This window comes from Lissotriton helveticus, chromosome 3_1 (genome assembly GCF_964261635.1).
Source record: "Lissotriton helveticus chromosome 3_1, aLisHel1.1, whole genome shotgun sequence".
In the NCBI taxonomy this organism is placed as follows: domain Eukaryota; kingdom Metazoa; phylum Chordata; class Amphibia; order Caudata; family Salamandridae; genus Lissotriton; species Lissotriton helveticus.
The window spans coordinates 1,502,903,824-1,502,924,212 of NC_136061.1; the positions used below are offsets into that span (position 1 = coordinate 1,502,903,824).

Consider the following 20,389-nt stretch of genomic DNA (forward strand, 5'->3'; position numbering starts at 1 on the left):
ATGCAATGGGGACATTTTGCCGTGAGCCCGGCAGTGTGCTCCCACCACTTTCCTTGTATTGCGATGTAGTGATTCTCAATCTTGTGTACCTGGGGCCCTATTATTTAATGGGTGCACTTTTCCTGTGTGCACCCGGCGCACATTAAAACAGGTGCGCCAGGCGCAAACAGCAAAAGTGCACCCTATTACATGGAATGCGCTGCTCCCCAGGGCAGCTGAGAACTAGCGCTGCCATAATGGTAGCGCATTCCTGTGAAAAATGGAGCAGCTGCTTTGAAGCCGCTCTGTGTTTTCACTGTCCAGTCGGAAACAAACCTCCACTTTCAAAAGGAATTAGAGATCCCCTTGCAGGCGGGTGCAGTCAGTGACTACATCTGCCTGCAAGGGGACGTCTGGGGGGTCCATGGAATGCCCTTTCTCCCCGTCAGAGGGCTGTCATCAGGGGGCGCACTGTCAGTGTGCCCCCTGACAGCTTCTTTGCCACTGCGCCCGCAATATGGTGCGAGCGCAGAGGCAAAGCGATTCCCTCATTTACATGGTGCACACCCCCATGCAAATGAGGGAACGCCCCCTGCAGATAGTGCTGGCGCTTGATGTGCACTAGCACTATCGGTATTACAGAAGGGTTTGCACAAGCATCTGCGGCCCCTTCTGCATTACCAAAATGCCCCAGCGGCACGCACAGCGGGCACGAATGCCGTTTGTGCCCGGGGAGCTCTCTGTAATATGGCCCCAGAAGTGCGGGGGGTGCGCCCAGTGAGACAAGTGGCCATCCTATTCTAAGATGCTCTCTATTTCAAAGTCATGGAGGGTCTAAATTTTAAATCATTAAGTTATTCCTTGGTCAAACATAATCAGCTCAACCGACACCTTTATTGATGCACTTGCAATAGCCCTCTATAAAAATGCTAAACACCTTCCCTTCAAAGTTTCTTGTTATTGCCCACCAACTACTAATTATTTCTAACCTTATTCTCATCATGTAAGAGTTGAGTATGTCATAGTTTGTCAGGGTGACTCTATCTTGCTTTTATGGTTCATCCATTTTCGAATTAACTTTCTCATCAAATGTGAATTTAGCATGAATTTGTGTTTGAACCCAGCCCTGAAACCATGGCCACTGGCCAAAATTCTTATCAAACTCAAACTGGCAAACTTTCTCAAAGCTCTTGCTGCTATCAAACCTCTCCATGTAGCCTCGTGGACTACATTATCTGCTCAAAGAAAGAGCTGGCACAGTCTAACAAATAACTTTCCTCAAATATAGGCACCCCAAGCTCGTCATCACTAAAAAACAGTTTCTTTATGATCGCTGATAGATAAAGAATGTGGAGATAACTGGAACAATGCTGAACAACACCACGACTGTCTTTAGATGCAACAGCATAATGCACACACCTCTGTGCAAATCATACGCTAGATTGGTTACCCTTTCCCTGTGTAGAGCCGCCCTAACAGTTTCCAAAATGCCTTGTGACACTAATGGTATAAAATGCACCATTTTGCTGAAACATTACATCAATTGGTCACCAACAAATTTCCACTGCAAGTGGATCACCATGCAACTCATGTTAGACTGTTTAGACCAGGCAGTGGTGTATAAACAGTGCTGATGGCTCTAAGGCAAGCAGTAAAACTGAGCCACTTACCCACCTGTTGGTTATTAAAATACAGCCACACCAGGGTACAGTTGGCACCTCACCAGTGCCCCTGCTGTCCTAAAAATAGTTCTGCCTTGTATTAAAACAATGCAAATCTGTTTCGCTCAAGACTGTGGTCAGATAATCCCAATTCTATGATTCTAGATCTGGACCTACCACTTACATCACATCTTTCATGAGTGTTCTCAAAATCTCCCACAATCTCTAAAAGACATTCACCACCATTAACTTAAGGGCAGAATTTGTGCTTCAAGATAAACTTGTGCAAATAGAATCAATAAGAGCTGCTTGGACTGAGTGAAAAGGAATGCCGTGAAAGGTTCCGATCAGTTTTGAAGTAAGAAGGTAAAACCTCCTGGGACCATGTTAAGTCCTCACTGCTGTCCCGCGTCTCGACAGCTTCCGAGTTCAGCTTTTAGGTACCAGGAGGTTTTACCTTCTTACTTGAAAACTGATCGGAACATACAAACTAGAAATTATGATGATGGGAACTATTACCATATATTTCACTCTATATATTAGAATCCAAATGAAGTGACTTTTACAAAGACAGATGTTCCATAAAAAACCGACTGATCATACGAAAGTAACAATTACTCATTCTAAAAGCCTTGAGGTAGCCCTGCTGGGGGAAACCCACAGCGGCTGCTGTGTGCCTTTGGAATAAAGATTGATTACTGAAATCGTGACGTGGATCTGGATCACTTTGTGGAGTTCCCTGTGTAATGTAGGACACTTTTTGAATGGATATTACAATTGTGAACTTGTTGCATTGATAATGACAGAACTGTTCAAGCAATTTCTACAGTGACTTCACTCTGGTGTGCTACAGTGCTTATGAGGTGTAATTATGAAGCATGTATGTGTGACAGCCAGAGGGAGCAGTGTGGCGCAGCAGTCAGGGCGGCTGACTCCGGATGGCGGGTCTCACAGTTCGATTCCCGGTACTGGTGGCAGCTCAGCCCAGCACCATGTGACTCTGGACAATTGCTCCCTTAATCTTCCCGACTGCCCCCAGCGCCTTGAGACCCTTAGGGGTGATTAGTTTGTGCTTTACAAATATCGGGTAGACAGAGTAGAATGGAGCAGAGTAGCAGTCCTCATGTAAAAATGCAACTTCTGCCACCAGGTGCCAGAGAATGCAAAGGAATGCATCTGCTTCTTGACCAAAATATCTGCTGGTTCCAGGGCAGGGCACCCATATTTAGTGTAGGATTCTGTTTAAGGAGATCACAGTATGAATGATAATTTAAGCAAGCTTGAGGGTTAGAAAGACTGGCTCAATTCAAGTGCATATGAACAGGGAAGATTTGTCTAGACGGAGGATTCCCAGACTGAAAAATGGAAAGTAGTAGGAAACCATCCCCTTCTTACAGGGCAGGGACACTAGGTCTTGTTTCTTTGGTGTTGGTTGCTGATTGAGAGGGGAAGATGAACTGTTAAAAACATTGTGGATTGATTAACTGTACCAGTGAGCTCTCTCCGGTGTATGTCTGGCTCCCAAAGCATTCTTCTCTGAAACTAGCCTGCCTCACCTGGCTACCAGCGATGTACCGAATTCTGATTTGAATGCACATAGTTGTGGGTTCCTATTGAAGTGCTCTAGCTATGATATTTTCAGTAACGTGGCTGGAACTCATCATCTACGTATGAGAATTCAGAATTGTTAGGGTCTATACAAGTCTGTTAAGCCATTCCAACATATATTTTAGATGTGTCTGCAGTGTGCTGAACTTCAGGCATAATTATACAACATATTTCTCAGTTAAAATGTAACACTTCTCTGAAGCAACTGACTCTAGGACCTCGATTTTTCACTTTCATGTGCAGCACCTTTTTGATAAAAGGTCTTACACAGCATGCGTCATCTGGCACTTACCTTCTTCCCCATCTTTATTATTTTTACTTACAGTGGTATTGCAAGTCACAGTTCAAAGTGCTTACCAAGAGATTCCAGTTCGGGGACCACACCAGGAAACGCTGGCCTCTCCTTATCAAGATATGTCCAGTCACAGTGCACCACCTCATAAATATGTTACAGTTCCCTCTCCCCTCTCCATAACACAGCTTTGTAACATTTCTTGCCACCCACCAGATGAAGGTCATAGGAATCTCTCTTCTCCAAGGGGCAATTTTCGATGCAGATCCGGTTACAGGGGTTTGTAATATCTTGTGCATTACATTAACTATTTATATTATTTGTTTTAGCACATCTTTGCAAGTTTTATCTGTACCCTTGTTTTCCTTTAACTTACCTCCCCGACCACCGCACTGTTATCCCATCCATGCCCCTTTGGTTGCTTCTTGTGTTAGAACATTCGGTAAGGGAAATTCTAGAGAGCTGGGTGAATGGCCATTGTATGTGGGCCACTGGCCACACCATATGCTGTAATTGACTTCCCTGGCTGTATGAAATAAGAGGTTATCTACTTAAAGACTTTGCTGTTATAGGCCTCCTTCAATTGTAGCGCGATAGCCAGGTCTCTTTCTACCACTAGCTTTTGAACACTCTCACTCAGTAACTGTACCAATCTTTCAAAAAAGTAAACACATTTTCCCAATATGAACAATGATTACAATGACAAAGGCAGGAAACAGCTTTCAGTAACATAATATTTACAAACCAGGAAATAATTTAGCACATAGTGCAAGTTCCCTAAAGAACTGGATACACACAACGATAAAACAAATAAAAATCAAACAGGCCAAATGAAAAATTCTAAACATAAATACAGAAAATGCAGGACTCAAGAAACAATTCAATTTCCATAAAGTAACAACAGTGGAACATTTCTTAGAAGCCATTGCTCATTAAACAGAATGACAGCTAGGAATCCAGATATGAGGAGGAACACCCTCAGAAAAGGCAAACCAGCAACTTATAAAATGGCAGTTGAAACACAGGAGTGTCAATTGTTTTCTAAGAGCAATTCTTACACAGAGGTTATTGATTATAAGACATAGGGTCTGTTGAGGGATGTCTACAGATTTAGGCACCTAAAGCTCTAAAGCACTTCCCATAATGGCAGCTTTGCAGGCATTCAAAGAGATTGACTCAATGGAGCATCAAATCTTCAAGCAATGAATGCTAGGAAATGCCACATTCGTTTCCAGGGATGACAAGACAACAGTACCACCCTGGAACAATCCTACATCATGAAAAATATTATCTGGATCTTTAGCAGGATGGGGGAGTTATTAAAGATTACAATTGGAAACAGTGGTCTTGAAGTGGAGGTGCCTGAATGGAGTATTAGAATTGATTCTTTTAAGAGTTTCCAAATAAAGGCTCAACTTGACATAGCTCCATGAAAGGCGTTTTGGCAAAACAGGCCCCATGAAGGATTTCTTGTAGTTGTTGTGTATTCTTTGATAGGAGGTTGATCTGGTGTAGGCGCAATAGAGTTTTCTCCTCATGGGGAGGTAATGTCCCCTCACAATGGATATCTCAACAAAAGCATTTTGTAGCATTAAAGCCAACCTTGGATTGAAGGTCAGCAGGATTTGTGGGAAGAATTAAGCTCCTGCAGATGAACTGAGTAAATTCCAAATGGGCTGGAATCATGTCTAGATCTCAAGAGAGCCCGTTCACTAAGATTATGTGTTTAAAGCATCACCAATGTTTTTCTCAAACGAAGTATGTTGCTGCAGAGCTTTCCAAGTGTGGACTTCATGTTATATGGTGGCTGTTAGGAAAAAGGTTCTCAAATATGTCTCATGAATCCGTGGTCTCAATGAAGGTATGTTGTTGGATTCCATCGATACCATGTGCTGTTAAAAAAAAAAAGTACAATAAAAAATCTCACAAAATAGACATTCATAAATAGAAACCTCAAACTCCTGCTCACTACCCGATGGAGATGAAAGGACAACCCAAGCTTCATATCGGAGTCATGTTTTGACTTATGGTCCCCACTGAAAACAGTCATCCCTAGCTCTAAGAGTTCACTAGAAAGTGTTGGCCATCCTTTCCATGCTGCGGAGTCTATTAATTATACAGAGGCCAGACTACACTACTTAGGGCTTTGTTGATCAGTATCCAAATGTTCGGAAGACTAACTTTGTATCTGGTAGAAAGCTGCTTTTTGGGGCACTTTGAATGGTCAATTGATCATGGAGGTTAAACTTTCAAAGAAACGCAGAAATCTCCTCTAGTAAGGGACAACTTATAGTAAAGTGGAAACAATTGCTTCAAATCAAAGTCTGAACCTCAAACAGTATAAGAGCAATGCACATTGTTGAACTATTTCATCAAAGCACGAGTAGACAAACATTTTATTAAACTTCGCCAGGGTTACACCAAAAAGAAATATTAAAAAATCACTTATACACAAACAAAGCAATTGGAAAGGCAACCTCACTTAAGGATTGAGCTTGGCATATACCCAAAAGTAAAACGTGGAAATTCACAATGACTTTGGAATAGGAGCTTGGATTGTGATCCTCACCCAATGGCCCAAGTTTAGCGGCTTATCTTTGCCCATATTAGAGTTTGCAATGCTATGATATATCCCTCCACCGTACAGCAAAGCCTGAAAAGTCACACTGACTGGAAGAGAATGTTTGACACATCACCCTTAAGTATAGCTTGTCACCCATATGCAATTACAGATTCAAATGTCACTCACAATCCAAACCCACAGGTCAGAACCCACACAAAGAGATGCTTGGAGTTGAAGAGGCCAAACCATTCTATTTTAATCAGAGAGACACAAATTAAGCCCTTTCAAAAACAAATAATGCGATCTTATTCTACACTATGAAGTACTGCTGGGATTAATCTTTATGCACCTTGAGAGTCACTTTACAACTCTGTTTTAAGCATCTTGGCCCTTGATTGCTTTCTGTCATAAACATTAAAGCACATCTATTAAATCTCTAGGCACTCATTAAAACACATCTATTAAATCCACCAGGCCCCTCACCATTATTTTCCCCATTCTATAATTTGTTGTTAAAATCATGAGTGGCGTATCTAGAAAACATTAACCAACCTTAACATGAAATCTTATGGCTTCAGAGTCCCTGACAGGGAATTAGTTTGGATGGTGAAAGAGTGTTTTCTTGCTTATTTATGGCACCATTTAACATATGCATCAACCTAGCTTCTTTAGATTGTTGCTATAATTCCAATGTCATATGTGCAATTCTTTGTCGCTATTTGTTCCTTTCTGCTTCTTTTATATGGACATTGATAAGCACAATATTTGCTAATAAGGAATATATGCAGTGGAACGGGAAAGAAGTAAAAAATTGAGAAAAAAGGGCCGGTACCAAGAAAATACGCTGAGTGCAGGGATAATGAATGAATATAAATGTATATGAAAATAGAAATAGAGACTATAATAAGTTTGAATCCTCATTTTTATGTTTACAAGCAGTGTAATTTCCAGAAGTCAGCTGCATCGAGGGTAGAGGTGGGTGAAAATTTGAATTTTGCAGCAAACATTTTAATTCCACCAGTAAAAGTCGATTTTCTCAGATATTTTCAACATCTTCTACGTGTCTATATACAGGCATTGCTGGCTGTGCTTTTGAAGATGTGTCAGTGGTACAGGTTTTACTTTCAATGTTAATTCTTTAATTAAGGATAAGGTAAACACAAGATTGTTTAGTTTTCGTAATGTTTTTGCAGAAACAATTACAAGGGTACAGAGGTGTACATGCTCTGGCAGCGAGTGGGTCTTTTCTCTACCTTATCTTCCACTTTAAGCTTCAAGCCTTAACAAAAATTCCATTAGCATCTCAAATTCTGACTGTACGAGCCCTAGCTCAGACAACTCTTACATTGGTCTGCTAGTCGTATCAATCTCCCTGCACTTTTAAATCTTAATCTTGTAAACCTGTATTCTGTAGAATATGGTTGGTCCACTCTTGCAGTTTAGTGTCCCTGAAAATGTGTCTAGGGTTCAGTCATTGAATATGTGTGTGATATGGAGGCTCGTGGGTCCTTCACCACTTTCTGCAGAGGGGCCCCATCATTTTGTGTTACGCCAATGATTACTACTATTGGAGCAGGACCAATACTGTTTTGCATATCGCTTGATTTTGCATGAAGTGGCATAGAGTGTGTAAAATGAGGGAGTCGTTCTTGGGCCCTGTGATCATCAGTGGCTGAGTTTAATTCAGACATTTCTCCCATCACCTTTTGGTTTCTTCTTGAAACCGCTTATGTTGCATGGAAATGCATTCTTTTTATTAGCCAAAGACATGGACTTGCCCTTCTCAGCAGCATACATGTTGGACGTATTTTTCTGGATATTTGCGTCTTTTTCATAATTATTTTGACACGCTTATATTGCTGTACTTGGTTTTCTTGCCCAAGGTCATGAGGGCTCTGGATTGGACTTAGGGTGGCATGGTCGGGGTAATATGATCACTGGAAACAATACATTCCACCCCCCCAAAACACAAAACCAATAGTCACCATGCTGGTTGATCTGACAGAGAACCAAATAGAAGAACTAACGAATGGGAGGCAACCATGTCCAGTGTTATACACATTAAACATCTCCTCAACCCGACAGAACTCAGGACTAGACAAAATAGAAGGTGGTGCTGTGTAAAGTGTGTATGGTGTTGTACTCATCAGGGGTTTATCAAAATTACATTAAAGTGTCCATATTTTCCTAACATATACAACATTTGACAGTTTTGTTGTCTCAGCTTATTTGGATGTGAACTCCAGTTTGGGAGGGCATCTACACAGAAGAGAATGGTGTTGGTATATGCGGCTATAGGTATGCTTTTTGCTGTTAACCTGGCAAAGACAAATGTTATTACATTCTTACTCACCATTGCCTCTCCCACAGGATTATCAAAGCTCAATTATTGTGGCCATATTTTTCTAAATTGTACCACATTTGACAGTGTTGTGACCTCAGCACCGTCCATTTTCAACATTACATAATTTGTGATTTTTCTGGTCTCACTAGGGTTCCCCCAAGACATCTTTCTGCTGAACCCTCTAGAGTCCTAAACAAGCATTGGCATGACTCACCTATTGCTTTACCAATATGTTTTAGCTACGTCGCATACTAGTGTGGCTAATATTCATTATAGCTAAAAGTTGTTGGTGTAAAGGAGTGTGGAGTGAAGTGTTCGAAAGTGGAGTAGAGTGTAGTGGCGTGGAGTGGAGTGGTGTAGAGTAGAATTGAGTGATATGGTGTGTTATAGAGTGGCATATCGTGTTGTGGAGTGTAATGTAGGAAATACAGTGTCGTATAGTGAAAAGGCGTTGAGTGGAGTAGATTGAGTGTAGTAGAGTGCTAGAGTGGAGTACAGTGTTCTGTAGGACTATAGCATGTGTGGAGTGGAGCAGAGCAGAGTTGAGTGGCATAACGGGTGTCGTGTTGATTGGAGTAAACTGTTGTAGAGTAGAGTGGCCTAGAGTGGAGTAGATTGTGAGAGTGGAGTGGCACAGAGAATGAATGAGCACATGCATCAGCGTATATGTAAAGGTGTCCTCTGAGAGACTACAGTGTGTGAGAGTGAGTGGGAAAGACAGGGTGTGGTTTGTGTGTGTGTGTGTGTGTATATATATATATATATTCACTGAAAAAACCATAGGTTATAGACCATATATAGTTAGGAATTAGCATTTACAAAACCTTGAAAATTCACTGAAAAAACCATAGGTTATACACCATATATAGTTAGGAATTAGCATTTAAAAAACCTTATTTTACTCACACAAAACCATTGAAATTCCATATATAGTTAGTTGTACTAACTATATATCGCGCACCCGCAATCCACTGCTGATCATGTCACATATTACATCATTCATGACATGGTCAGTGACATCACTGATGACATCACTGATGACATCCCAAATGACATCACTGATGACATCACTGATGACATCTCAAATGACATCATGACATCTCAAATGACATCACTGATGACATCACTGATGACATCTCAAATGACATCACTGATGACATCACTGATGACATCTCATTTGACATTACTGATCACATCACTGATGACATCTCAAATGACATCACTGATGACATCACTGATGACATCTCAAATGACATCACTGATGACATCACTGATGACATCTCAAATGACATCACTGATGACATCACTGATGACATCTCATTTGACATTACTGATCACATCACTGATGACATCATTCATGTGATAATACGATGAACCTCTTCAGACTCTAATATAACCTTAGATACACTCAGTGTAAACACAGACTCGCAGATTGTCACTCATCCATGAAGTTACACACACACCTAGTCAGTCATGCAAACAATCAATCACACCTCCATTTCCTTAACTATACAGTTAAACACACCTTACTTATTCAAACAAATACTAAAACATATTTACTCACTTATACAATCCTGGATACAAGTTCACATTGATCCATACAGCCACTCACACATTCACTGGCTCTTATGCACAGTTATTTATATATGTCAACTCTCACATGTACTGTATTTTACATATGTACTTACTTTGACATGTAGCACTGAGATATCTATTCACTCACCAATACAGTCATGCACACAGTCAACGCCCATACAGCTGTTTCCACATGCACTTTTGAACCCATACATCTATGCAGAGAGTCATACACCTCCCAGCCACCCATACACACTCTCAGTCTCCCATACAAATACTTGGGCAACCAATCAATAACCCATATAGTTAATCATATAGCTACTGATCAACACATGCAGCAGTTTACAGAACAACAGACATAATGATGCACAAATTAACAGTTTAGTCACTAACCCATGCACTCAGTGAGACACATTTAATCACTCACTCATACAGTCAGTCATGCACCTACTAAATCCTTTGTTCAGACACTTCTACATCCACTCATTCTTCAATATGTAAGACATATTTTAACTTTACAGAAACATACAGTCACTGGATGTTGTCATCAGTGATGTCATCAGTGATGTCATTTGAGATGTCATCAGTGATGTCATCAGTGATGTCATTTGAGATGTCATCAGTGATGTCATCAGTGATGTCATTTGAGATGTCATCAGTGATGTCATCAGTGATGTCACTGACCATGTCATGAATGATGTAATATGTGACATGATCAGCAGTGGATTGCGGGTGCGCGATATATAGTTAGTACAACTAACTATATATGGAATTTCAATGGTTTTGTGTGAGTAAAATAAGGTTTTTTAAATGCTAATTCCTAACTATATATGGTGTATAACCTATGGTTTTTTCAGTGAATTTTCAAGGTTTTGTAAATGCTAATTCCTAACTATATATGGTCTATAACCTATGGTTTTTTCAGTGAATTTCATTGGTTTTTTAAAAGCTAATATCTATAGCTGTAAAATGTATTCTTCTTTAAATCCAAAAATATATTTTATATGTTTATTAATAATTTTTTTTAAATATTTTTTTTGTTTCGCTCCCGGTCCGCGAACCGGGAAGCTTCCCGTTAGCTCAATTTGATGCCGCGACCCGGTCCGCGAACCGGGAAGAAATCAACATAGTGACGGTATCGCGTTGCCGCGTAATGCGTCTTATGACGTACTGCGTTAGCGCACCCGGAAGTGCCCCGGGGCGCGGACCGAGGCGCGAAACGCAGCTCCCCGGAAGCGATCCGCGGCACGTCGCGAAAGCGCGACGTATCGCGTTGCCGCGTAATGCGTCTTGTGACGTACCGCGTTAGCGCACCCGGAAGTGTCCCGGGGCGCGGACCGAGGCGCGAAGCTCAGCGACCCGGAAGCTATCCGGGGCGCGGACCGGAGCGCGTAACGTAAGCATAACAGGTCATGTGACTTGTTAATAACACTTTTCATTGGTTCATTTCACTTTTGGTTTCATAATGATGTAAGGCTAGGTCAGGTGACCTAAAAATAACACTTTTCATTGGTTGAGAAGTATTGTTTTTCCCAAATGATGAAAACCCCTCCTTCTTTCCTCACTCTGACTTTCATCATTGTGAGAGGAAGACCTTTACTACTATATGAGAAATGGCTTCATTGGTAGCTTCAGCTGGTGCACCCCCACCACCACCTCCACCTCCTCATGGGAAGAGAGGACCACCTCCCCAGGTCATGACCAACACTGAGGAGGAAGAGGAAGAAATGGATGAAGAGGAGGGAGAAGAACCACAGTTCTTAGAAGAGGTGCCCCGGGTTTCCAGAAAGAAAGCCAGTTTCATCTGGCAGTTTTATTCGATCCCTCCTGGCCAAAAAAAAGTCAATGCGAGGTATGTCACCTGCCTCATATGCAAAGAACAATTATCCAGAGGGACGGACAAGAAGTATAGTTACGGAAATCATACAATGCACAGGCACATGACAAGGAAGCATCCACTCAATTACAGCCGGGCGGAAATAAGGGATTTGCAGGACAATCCAAGATCAACTCCTGTGGCCAGACCAAGAATACCAATTTCATTAACACCAGAAGAGGCACGGGAAACTGTGCCAAATATACAAGAAAATTTTGGCCACATGATACACTCTTGTATGCACTGTCGTGCGTTGTTAGCATGTGGCAATATGAGCATAAATGCAATCAACCTGGCGTATGAACACCATAATTGCCCTAACCGCCCCCAGTAATTTTTTTTTTGCTCCTGTTGAGCCCTTTTCAATGCCTGTTTTTTGTTGTTCCCCCCCCCAAAAAAACCCAAAAAAATATAAAATCGTTCAAAAAATACAAAAAAACAAAAAATGTTCAAAAAAAAAAAAAAATATAAAACAACAAAAATATTTTAAAAAAAGTTCTTTTCAGAACTACCTTCCCTTTCAAAAAAAATTGCTAGAATGTTTAGCACTCTGGCAAGCTCTATTTCTTTTGGTTCGCTCCCCGGTTAGCTTCCCGGGACGCGGACCGGGAGCTAACCAAAAAAAAAAAAAAAAAAAAAAAAAAGAGTAAGTATAAGGAAAGTAAACAGAGAGTGATGTTAAAAGAAAGACAGCTATAGGGAGTAAAGAAGAGATACTGTTTAATAGATCTATTTACCAAAGAAAAGACGGAAGAGGGTATAATTGTGAAAAACAAAATAGATAACGAAGTGAAAGAAAAAAAAAGAGAGTATAACATTAACAAAGAAGAGTTTCTTGGAGAATGTGAGTGAATGTTCAAAATAAGATTAAAACATGAGGAATAACAGAGAGAAAAAAATAGAAAACAGAAAACAAAAAATAACAGAAAAAGATTAATTGAAACAGCAAAGAAATGTAAGTAACATAGAGCCATATCATCAACATAGGTAATAAAAGTTTTGCAGCTTTTATTAGCAGAAATGTGTCGCTAAAGCTGCTTTTGCGGCAGAAAACTGCCGCTAAAACCACTTTTGCACCAGTTTTCTGCCAATAAAAAGAGCAATAATTTTATTGGCTGTGTTCATAATATGCCCCTTAGTGTGCTTCAACTACACAGAGAAAGCATTATGAACAAGTAGTGATAGAGTGATCAGTCAAAGACACTAAGAGTAATAGAGACGGAGTGAGTGAACAAGAGTGAGGAACTATGAGAAGAGAGGGACTGAGAAAAAGAGTGGAAGGAGTTGAGTAAGTAGGTAATAGAGAAAGGAATGAGGGAAGTAGCAAAGGCAGGAAACTGAGGGTTAAAGAAATGAAGCAGTGGAACTAATAGTAGGTGAATGTGATAGAAATGTAACGAAAAGAGTACAAAGCATTTACCTTATAATTGTCGTTAAATTACTCACTTTTTGTTTTTATACTTTCAATCTGTGAAAGAGAGAACACACATTTCAAAAATATTAAAACATGTATTTAAAAATTACAAAAGACAAGGGAAAAGATTGAAGGACAAACAGTTTTTCAACAACTTTGACACTTACAGAAGCTTCTGCTTCTCCAGGCCCCCTACACAGTCCTAAAGATATACATTTTAAACTAACAGTATCTTGATGCAGATGAAGTGAGGCCTATCTTAAAACATGGTGCATCTTTTGCATTGCTGTTGTCTCAGAAAAGTGTCGCAAGACACTAAAATTTTAAATAATTGCTTCAGGATGCCAATAAGATGTGTCCTATCCAGAGGTTTGTTTCAGGTGAGGCCTACTCAGGGTTGCAGATGAAATTTCGAGTTGTTGAAGAGAATAGAGGACATAATACATGTGAAGGTCTACCAATGAAGTGAGTCATGTCCACTGCACTCTTGAACAAAGTCCAAACCTCCTATGTTTCCCTGGACAGACCTAAACTTGATCTGCACAATGTGATTCGTAATGATAGGAAACACAGGTGATGTAATTGAAATACGTGCAATTTATTTTGCTCATTTCACAATCACATCACTTGTGTTTCCTTTGCTTAGGTATCTCATTGTGCAGATGTAGTCTAGCATATGAAAGAATACGCAGAAGTGCAGCACTGCATGCAACAACTTTGACACTTACAGAAGCCTCACCTTCTCCATGCCTCCTACACAGTTCTACATATACATCATAAATGCAAACAGTACAGAATTAATTATACATGTTAAATGGTTTATTTTTGCTGTTCTCAGAATGTATCAAAATTCACTAAAAACAGTGACTTGAAGGTATTCATCATATAACAGCGGGGAAAAAAAAACACAATCAAAATGATTGTGTTTAAAAAACCCATACAACATAAGAAATCAGAATTCAGAACTCCTTAAAGTTAACTTACTTTCCATGACGTCAAAGGATGTCCTATGAACAGCTTACACTCTTTTGTGCTGTTATTACTTTCAGCCCGCCACTTTCTGAAAGAAAATCTCCATCGTTTTTAAAAACATGTTACATGCAATAAATGACTTCTTGCTCTCTACCACAAGTTTCCACAAGGCCAAATCTTGTCAGACCCATTTATAACTCTTGGATTTCTTGTAAGCCAATCCCGTCATTTGGCATTTCCGCAACTTTCAGAATTAAAATGTTGAAGATCATTTTCACAATCCTGGAATAGTAATATCTTCCCCTTCTTGCTCAGTCATGTTCTACATTTCCTATGACACTGATACTGCTTACTATGAAGCAGACTTACACTAACTCTATGACTACTACAATTATTTAATTCTCTACATCACTTTCAATCACAAAGCAATGTAAAACAGTAGACAGCGTTGCAGACTTACATTCCCTCTACTTTATGTTTTGATTGGCTGCTTCAATTAGCTTATAAAAAGAAATAGTTTTTCTGAACTCATTCAAAGTGCACTTATTTCTCCATCACGTCCAGTCTTATGGTTAGAAGTTATGTCTCTGAACTACACTTATCCTCAAGGCCAAATTGTGTAGGAGCCATTAGAACTTCTTGAAATTCCACAGAGCACATCCCGAGATTATTTCCCTAAAATTTTGGTTTTAAAAACACCAGGTAAGAGTTTTTAAGGTCATACGGCAATTTTTTTTTGAAAATTAAAACAGAATCGTTGCAGAATGACCAGCCATTTCTAGACTTTAAATAAGCTGTGTAATGTCCTGATGTTATTGAAGGACCGTCATGATATATAATTGCTGCAGTTACAAAAGTCCTTCCTGATATTGACAACTGCGAAGCTACAAAATTTTTAATTAAAGTTGTCAATTTTGTTCCATCAGGCCTACATCGTTGGAACATTAAAATGACATACTGGCCATATGTTCGTATAAATAATGTGGACATCATTTCAGATTTACATTGGCTACACTCCATGTTGTGATCAGCTGCTTTTACTAGCTTATTAAAGGAGACTGATTTACTGTCTGGCAAAGTTAAATATATAAATCTTTCTGAGTCTACACTAGTAGTACTTGATACCATACAGTTCTCGCAGTCATGCTGCCATTGATAAGAAAGCCCAAACAGCTGATCTACATCTACACCTTCAGCATGTAATACATCAAGCATATACATTAAAAACTCCTGACAATCTTGCTGAATATTTTGAGAGAATTGTGTTTGGCCTGAACATCTGTCTAACAGATTTCGAATTTCAGACACACTTTCTATGTTTGTTCTATCAGTGCTACATTTCTCTAACACAGAATTTAACAAACTGCAAAATGTTTGATCAGAATTGACCACAATCTCTTCTTTTACATTTTCTAGAGAAAACAAAACATTAACCACTACATTAGCATAGCAGTTGACACCAGAACTGTTTTCAAACTGAAAACCAACACCATCTTCAACAGAATCCTTTTTGTTTCTGCTTGTAATTTTAGGTTCATTGACTTTTTGTCTTTTTGCTACAACCTCCCCAGTATTGGTCACATTTCTTCGTTTCCGGCCTACCACACGTTTCTCAAACAAAGGATACTGAGGCAAATGTGGCGCATACTCTCTTCTTAACCTATTGTATTCCTTAACACAATCTAGATCCGCACAAATGTTTGTGACATCACACTCAATCAAGTACAATCCCGATAAAGTTCTAACTCTTGACAATGCCACATATGCCATACACTCCTTGAACACAGAACTGCCAATATTCACCAATGCACTGTCTACACTTAAACCTTGCGATTTATGGATTGTCACCGCATATGCCAAGCAAACAGGAAACTGCTTACGGCGAACATATAAGTCTTTTACAAGCAAAAATCTAGCAGAGCAACGACCAATTAGCTGTACTTCCTCAATGCCATCAAATTTAATTTTTAAAAATTCAATTCCATCTCTATTTCTGTATTTTACAAAATCAACAACATTACCCATTGATCCATTTACCAGACCTCTTTCAACATGTAAATTCCTTCTTAAAATGATACGGCAGTTCAAGCACACATTCAGAGTCTTTTCAAAACCTGCAGTTTTAGATATACTCTTCTCTAATGAATCCAATTTTGTTTTCAGATTCTCAGACAAAATAATTGTTGATCCCATATGCTCTACTCTGTCAATAGCTTCCAGTTTCACAATCTCTTGCTTTTCTAAATGCAACATTTTGTTGTTAAATTTGGCACATTCTGCAAGAGTTGGCATCAAACATAATCCAGATTTCTTCTCAGTAATTTTCTGAAAAATATTCTCAGGCACAACATCTTGTTCTGGATATAAATTTGACATTAATCGTGCATGTAAAGCTTCTTTCCCATGCTCGGTCACTTTTCCAATTCTAACATCTTGTAGAATAGTCTTGTAAACTTCATCCTTCGCCTGACGCATATTTTCATGCAGTTCAGCATAATTGAAGTTTAACCATATATTGACGTTGCCAATGCTGCCTAGGCACTTCCTGGTATCTTCATGCGTGAGCATTTTGAACACAGGTTGCCCTTTCACTGGTGTCAGCTGCAGAAGATCTCCGAAAACAATGATGTGTTTGCCACCAAATAACACATCATACTCTGTTTTGAGAACTTCTTGCATTCTCAAATGCACAAAGGCAAGCATGACATTGGAAACCATGCTTACTTCGTCAATGATAAGAAGTTTCATTTTCCTCAAGATTCTTGAAACTTCAAAACAAGCATCTCCAGATAGCTTGTGATATTGTAATTTGTTGTCATGCTCCACTGGCAGCATCAGTAAACGATGTAAAGTAATCCCTTTAATATTATGTGCTGCCAGTCCAGTTGGAGCAGTGACAACACAAGACAGCGATGACTCTGTCCTTTCCTGCAAATAGCATGAAATTGCTTTAATGAGGAAACTTTTTCCAGTTCCCGCTTCTCCACTCACGTACAGTCGGACAGGCTTCAACGACGTACATGAGCACTCTTTCTTATCATGACTTAATCCATGATCAATTTGCATGGTAACTTCGTCATATATTTTCCTCTGCTCAACGTTGAGTTGTCTTTCCAACTCTTCTAAGTTAACCGCATCCTCTTGAGCATGTGCCATGGCTCTTTCCACTTCATTCATAGCAGTGGCAGCTTCATTTTCAATAACAGGTCCTCCTAGTGGATCCTGACTCAATGAAGAAGAACTCTGACTGTCCTGAGAACTGTCTCTGGCAATCTCGGCTGCAATCGTTGCTTCCTGCTCAATTTCCGCATTCAACATTTCTACATATTTGGGAAAAGCAGGACATTCTATGGTCTCCTTGGCGGCATTGAAAGAGTCTTCGTAACAGAGGAAATCTCCAAGCAGTTCCTCTTCTGCACGCCAAGGCTTGAAAAGTTGCAAAAGTGCTAAATCGAAAAACTCCTTTTTTTCAGGAGATTCGCCACTCAATTTTCGATGGTTTACCAAGTGGCATTTTCTTTGCTTGACAAGACATCCCTCACTTCCTATTACAGCATACACTCCTTTCTCAGTATCTTCTTTGATGTTCCTCTTGAATATGTAATTTTGAAGAACCTCATACAGACAAACATTCTCGAGGTGAATGCTTCGATTTGGATAATATGTATCCAACATGTTGGTCTTCAAAATGTCGGTACTGTTTGGCTCCTTTTCCGCCAAATACTCAATTTCCCGGACAGGTTTGAGAACTCGATTACGCGTTGTAGCAAGACCAAGACTCGCCCAAACGATACTCCTGGACTTGGCATAGAGACTTGCTGAAGACAACCGGTCAGAACATTCGTACGCTCCGATTTCTCGATGCGACAACATCTTCAGACTGAAACTGTACAACTTCTTGCTGAGGCTCTTTTCATGGGAAATGTCCTCCCACATATCCTTCAATTCTGTCTTCTCTTTTTTGGTGATGTAAGACGTCACATACCGAGCCACAGCCATACAGTTATCAGCCACAAACTGTATATCCATGTTAGCATTCCACATGGACAAAATCACCGGGTTGTAGTCATTGATGTACTTGGACTCTTCGTTCCTCTTCAAATTGTATGTGTTTTTAGGTGATTTCTTCATGACATTGTGTCGCAGCGAAGACATCAAACTGTTTACTCTTCCTTTAGAAATCACCGGTCGTGGAAAGCCGAAACGACATTTGGTGTAGAACTTGTCCTTGTTTCGGAATTTACGGCGGCAGTACTTTCCACATCGATGGCTTTGGAAACGCAGAACTTTTTCTCTTAGGCTTTTCTTCTCCTTTGCGTTTGGAACAGCACACGTAGAATACTGTTGGATGAAACTCATCACTGAGTCTTCTGGATCCGTTCCAAATTTAGGTGCATCCTTGATCCACAGCAACATATGTATATGAGGAACACCTCTTGCTTGGTACTCCTTTCTCCAGAAGAAATCCAACACCTCTCCAAGAGGTGGATTCTTCTTATTCATGATGAAAGACATCATAGCTTCAAATCTATGATTGAAGTACCTACATACATTGACTGGATCCAAAGAGCACAGTTCTCCGGGTGTCTTGAATTCGATGTTATCTACGTTAGCATTTGCCTCTCGTAGAAATTCAAGTAAGTCTTCCCAGCCATACTCAGCACAGCTCAGAGTGAGGAACCATGTGGGAGTACCTAAGTTCCTCAGCATACATTTTAAATCACCATGATGACGGTACCAGTACTCATTAGTACCACGCTGACACGCCATGAGATTAATCAGGTGAGAATCCAAAATACTGTCTTGGACATTGACTTTATCCATAAAGTCACTTGCCGAGATGTTTTGCATGTGTATACCACTTTTCAAGATGTGGTTCACTGCATATGACAGTCCAGACAGATCGCTTTCAAAACAGGAGATGAAACAAATAAGGAATGCATTGTCGAAACCTAGCATCTCCTGCATACAATCGCAAAGTCCGGTATTCAGAAGCAGGAATTTGATGAGGTCGCTCATCATATCTTCCTCCCTGACCTGTTGGAAAAAGCTGTGGGAAACACCGAGCTTCCAAACTTTCCTCCCAAACACTAATGGGACTCCCTTTGGCTTGTTTCATTTGAAACAACTCAATAGCATTCCCCATGACTTCCTTGGAATGCAAAGGATGAACACTATAATGTTCATATATTTCTTCACTAGTAGAGGGTTCTACTTTCTCAATTTGACCAGCACACAAATCGCTATCCTCTTCCTCACTTACTTCCTCTTCTGCAACATATACATTCTTATAGTATTTATTATTTTTTTTCAAATACAATGTTGCCTTTTTAACTTTCCTAACATCTACTAAATCTTGCCATATTTTCTTATTCTTTGTCGGAACCCCATTAACTAAGATAACCAGAGGTTCCTCGTCCACTTTTTCTACTCCGATTGTGTTAATGTTTTTCTTCAAATCTAGAGGCAAATAAACAACTCTTCCCTTTAATCCTCTCTGTAAATCTGATGGAGGCAATTTCCCTGTCTTTGGCTCCATTCTTACAATAGCCTGAAAGGGATGGATACTTTGAATCAAAATAGATTCATAAGTATTTAAATCCTTCAATTCAGAAGGAATCTCAACCAATTCCAGATTATTATGAACTGCTCTAGCAGGCATCTGGTTTTGATTTAATTTGCAACAACAATAAGTACACACACGTTGATCGAATCCCAAATCAAAACAATTTTCTACCATCAAGTATGTTGCAAAATCCTTCCATTCACTATTATTTTCCCTTTCACTTTTTGCATATAAATCCACTAACTTAGTCTGATTCTTATAATAAGTGCGTCGACAACACACACAAGTGAAATTAGGCCTCTCACTTGATTTCACCTGAAACGTCGCAATTTCCTTCAGAAAATTATCTGTACTGGAAACCTGTACACTATCTTCCACATTACCCTCTTCTTCTTGGTCAATTTCAACATTCTCCTCTTTACTTCCAAAGTAACAAAACTCAATTTCTTCACATATATTCTTCACATCTATTTCAGAACCATGCAAAAGAGCAGCGCATAATTGTTTAAGCATAATTGCTGGACTCTTAGCATAATACA

The 20,389-nt window shown here is 39.8% G+C and overlaps 1 protein-coding gene across 1 annotated transcript in view; it reads right to left on the minus strand.

Moving 5' to 3' along the window:
* Positions 1-4,256: 4,256 nt before the first annotated feature.
* The window catches only part of POU2F3 (POU class 2 homeobox 3), a 136,385-nt gene continuing 120,252 nt past the window's right edge, over positions 4,257-20,389 (minus strand). Inside the window, exon 13 of the mRNA XM_078683931.1 lies at positions 4,257-5,432. Within this exon, the coding sequence (XP_078540057.1) occupies positions 5,393-5,432 (40 nt within the window). The 3' untranslated portion in view covers positions 4,257-5,392. The remainder of the gene's footprint in view (positions 5,433-20,389) is intronic.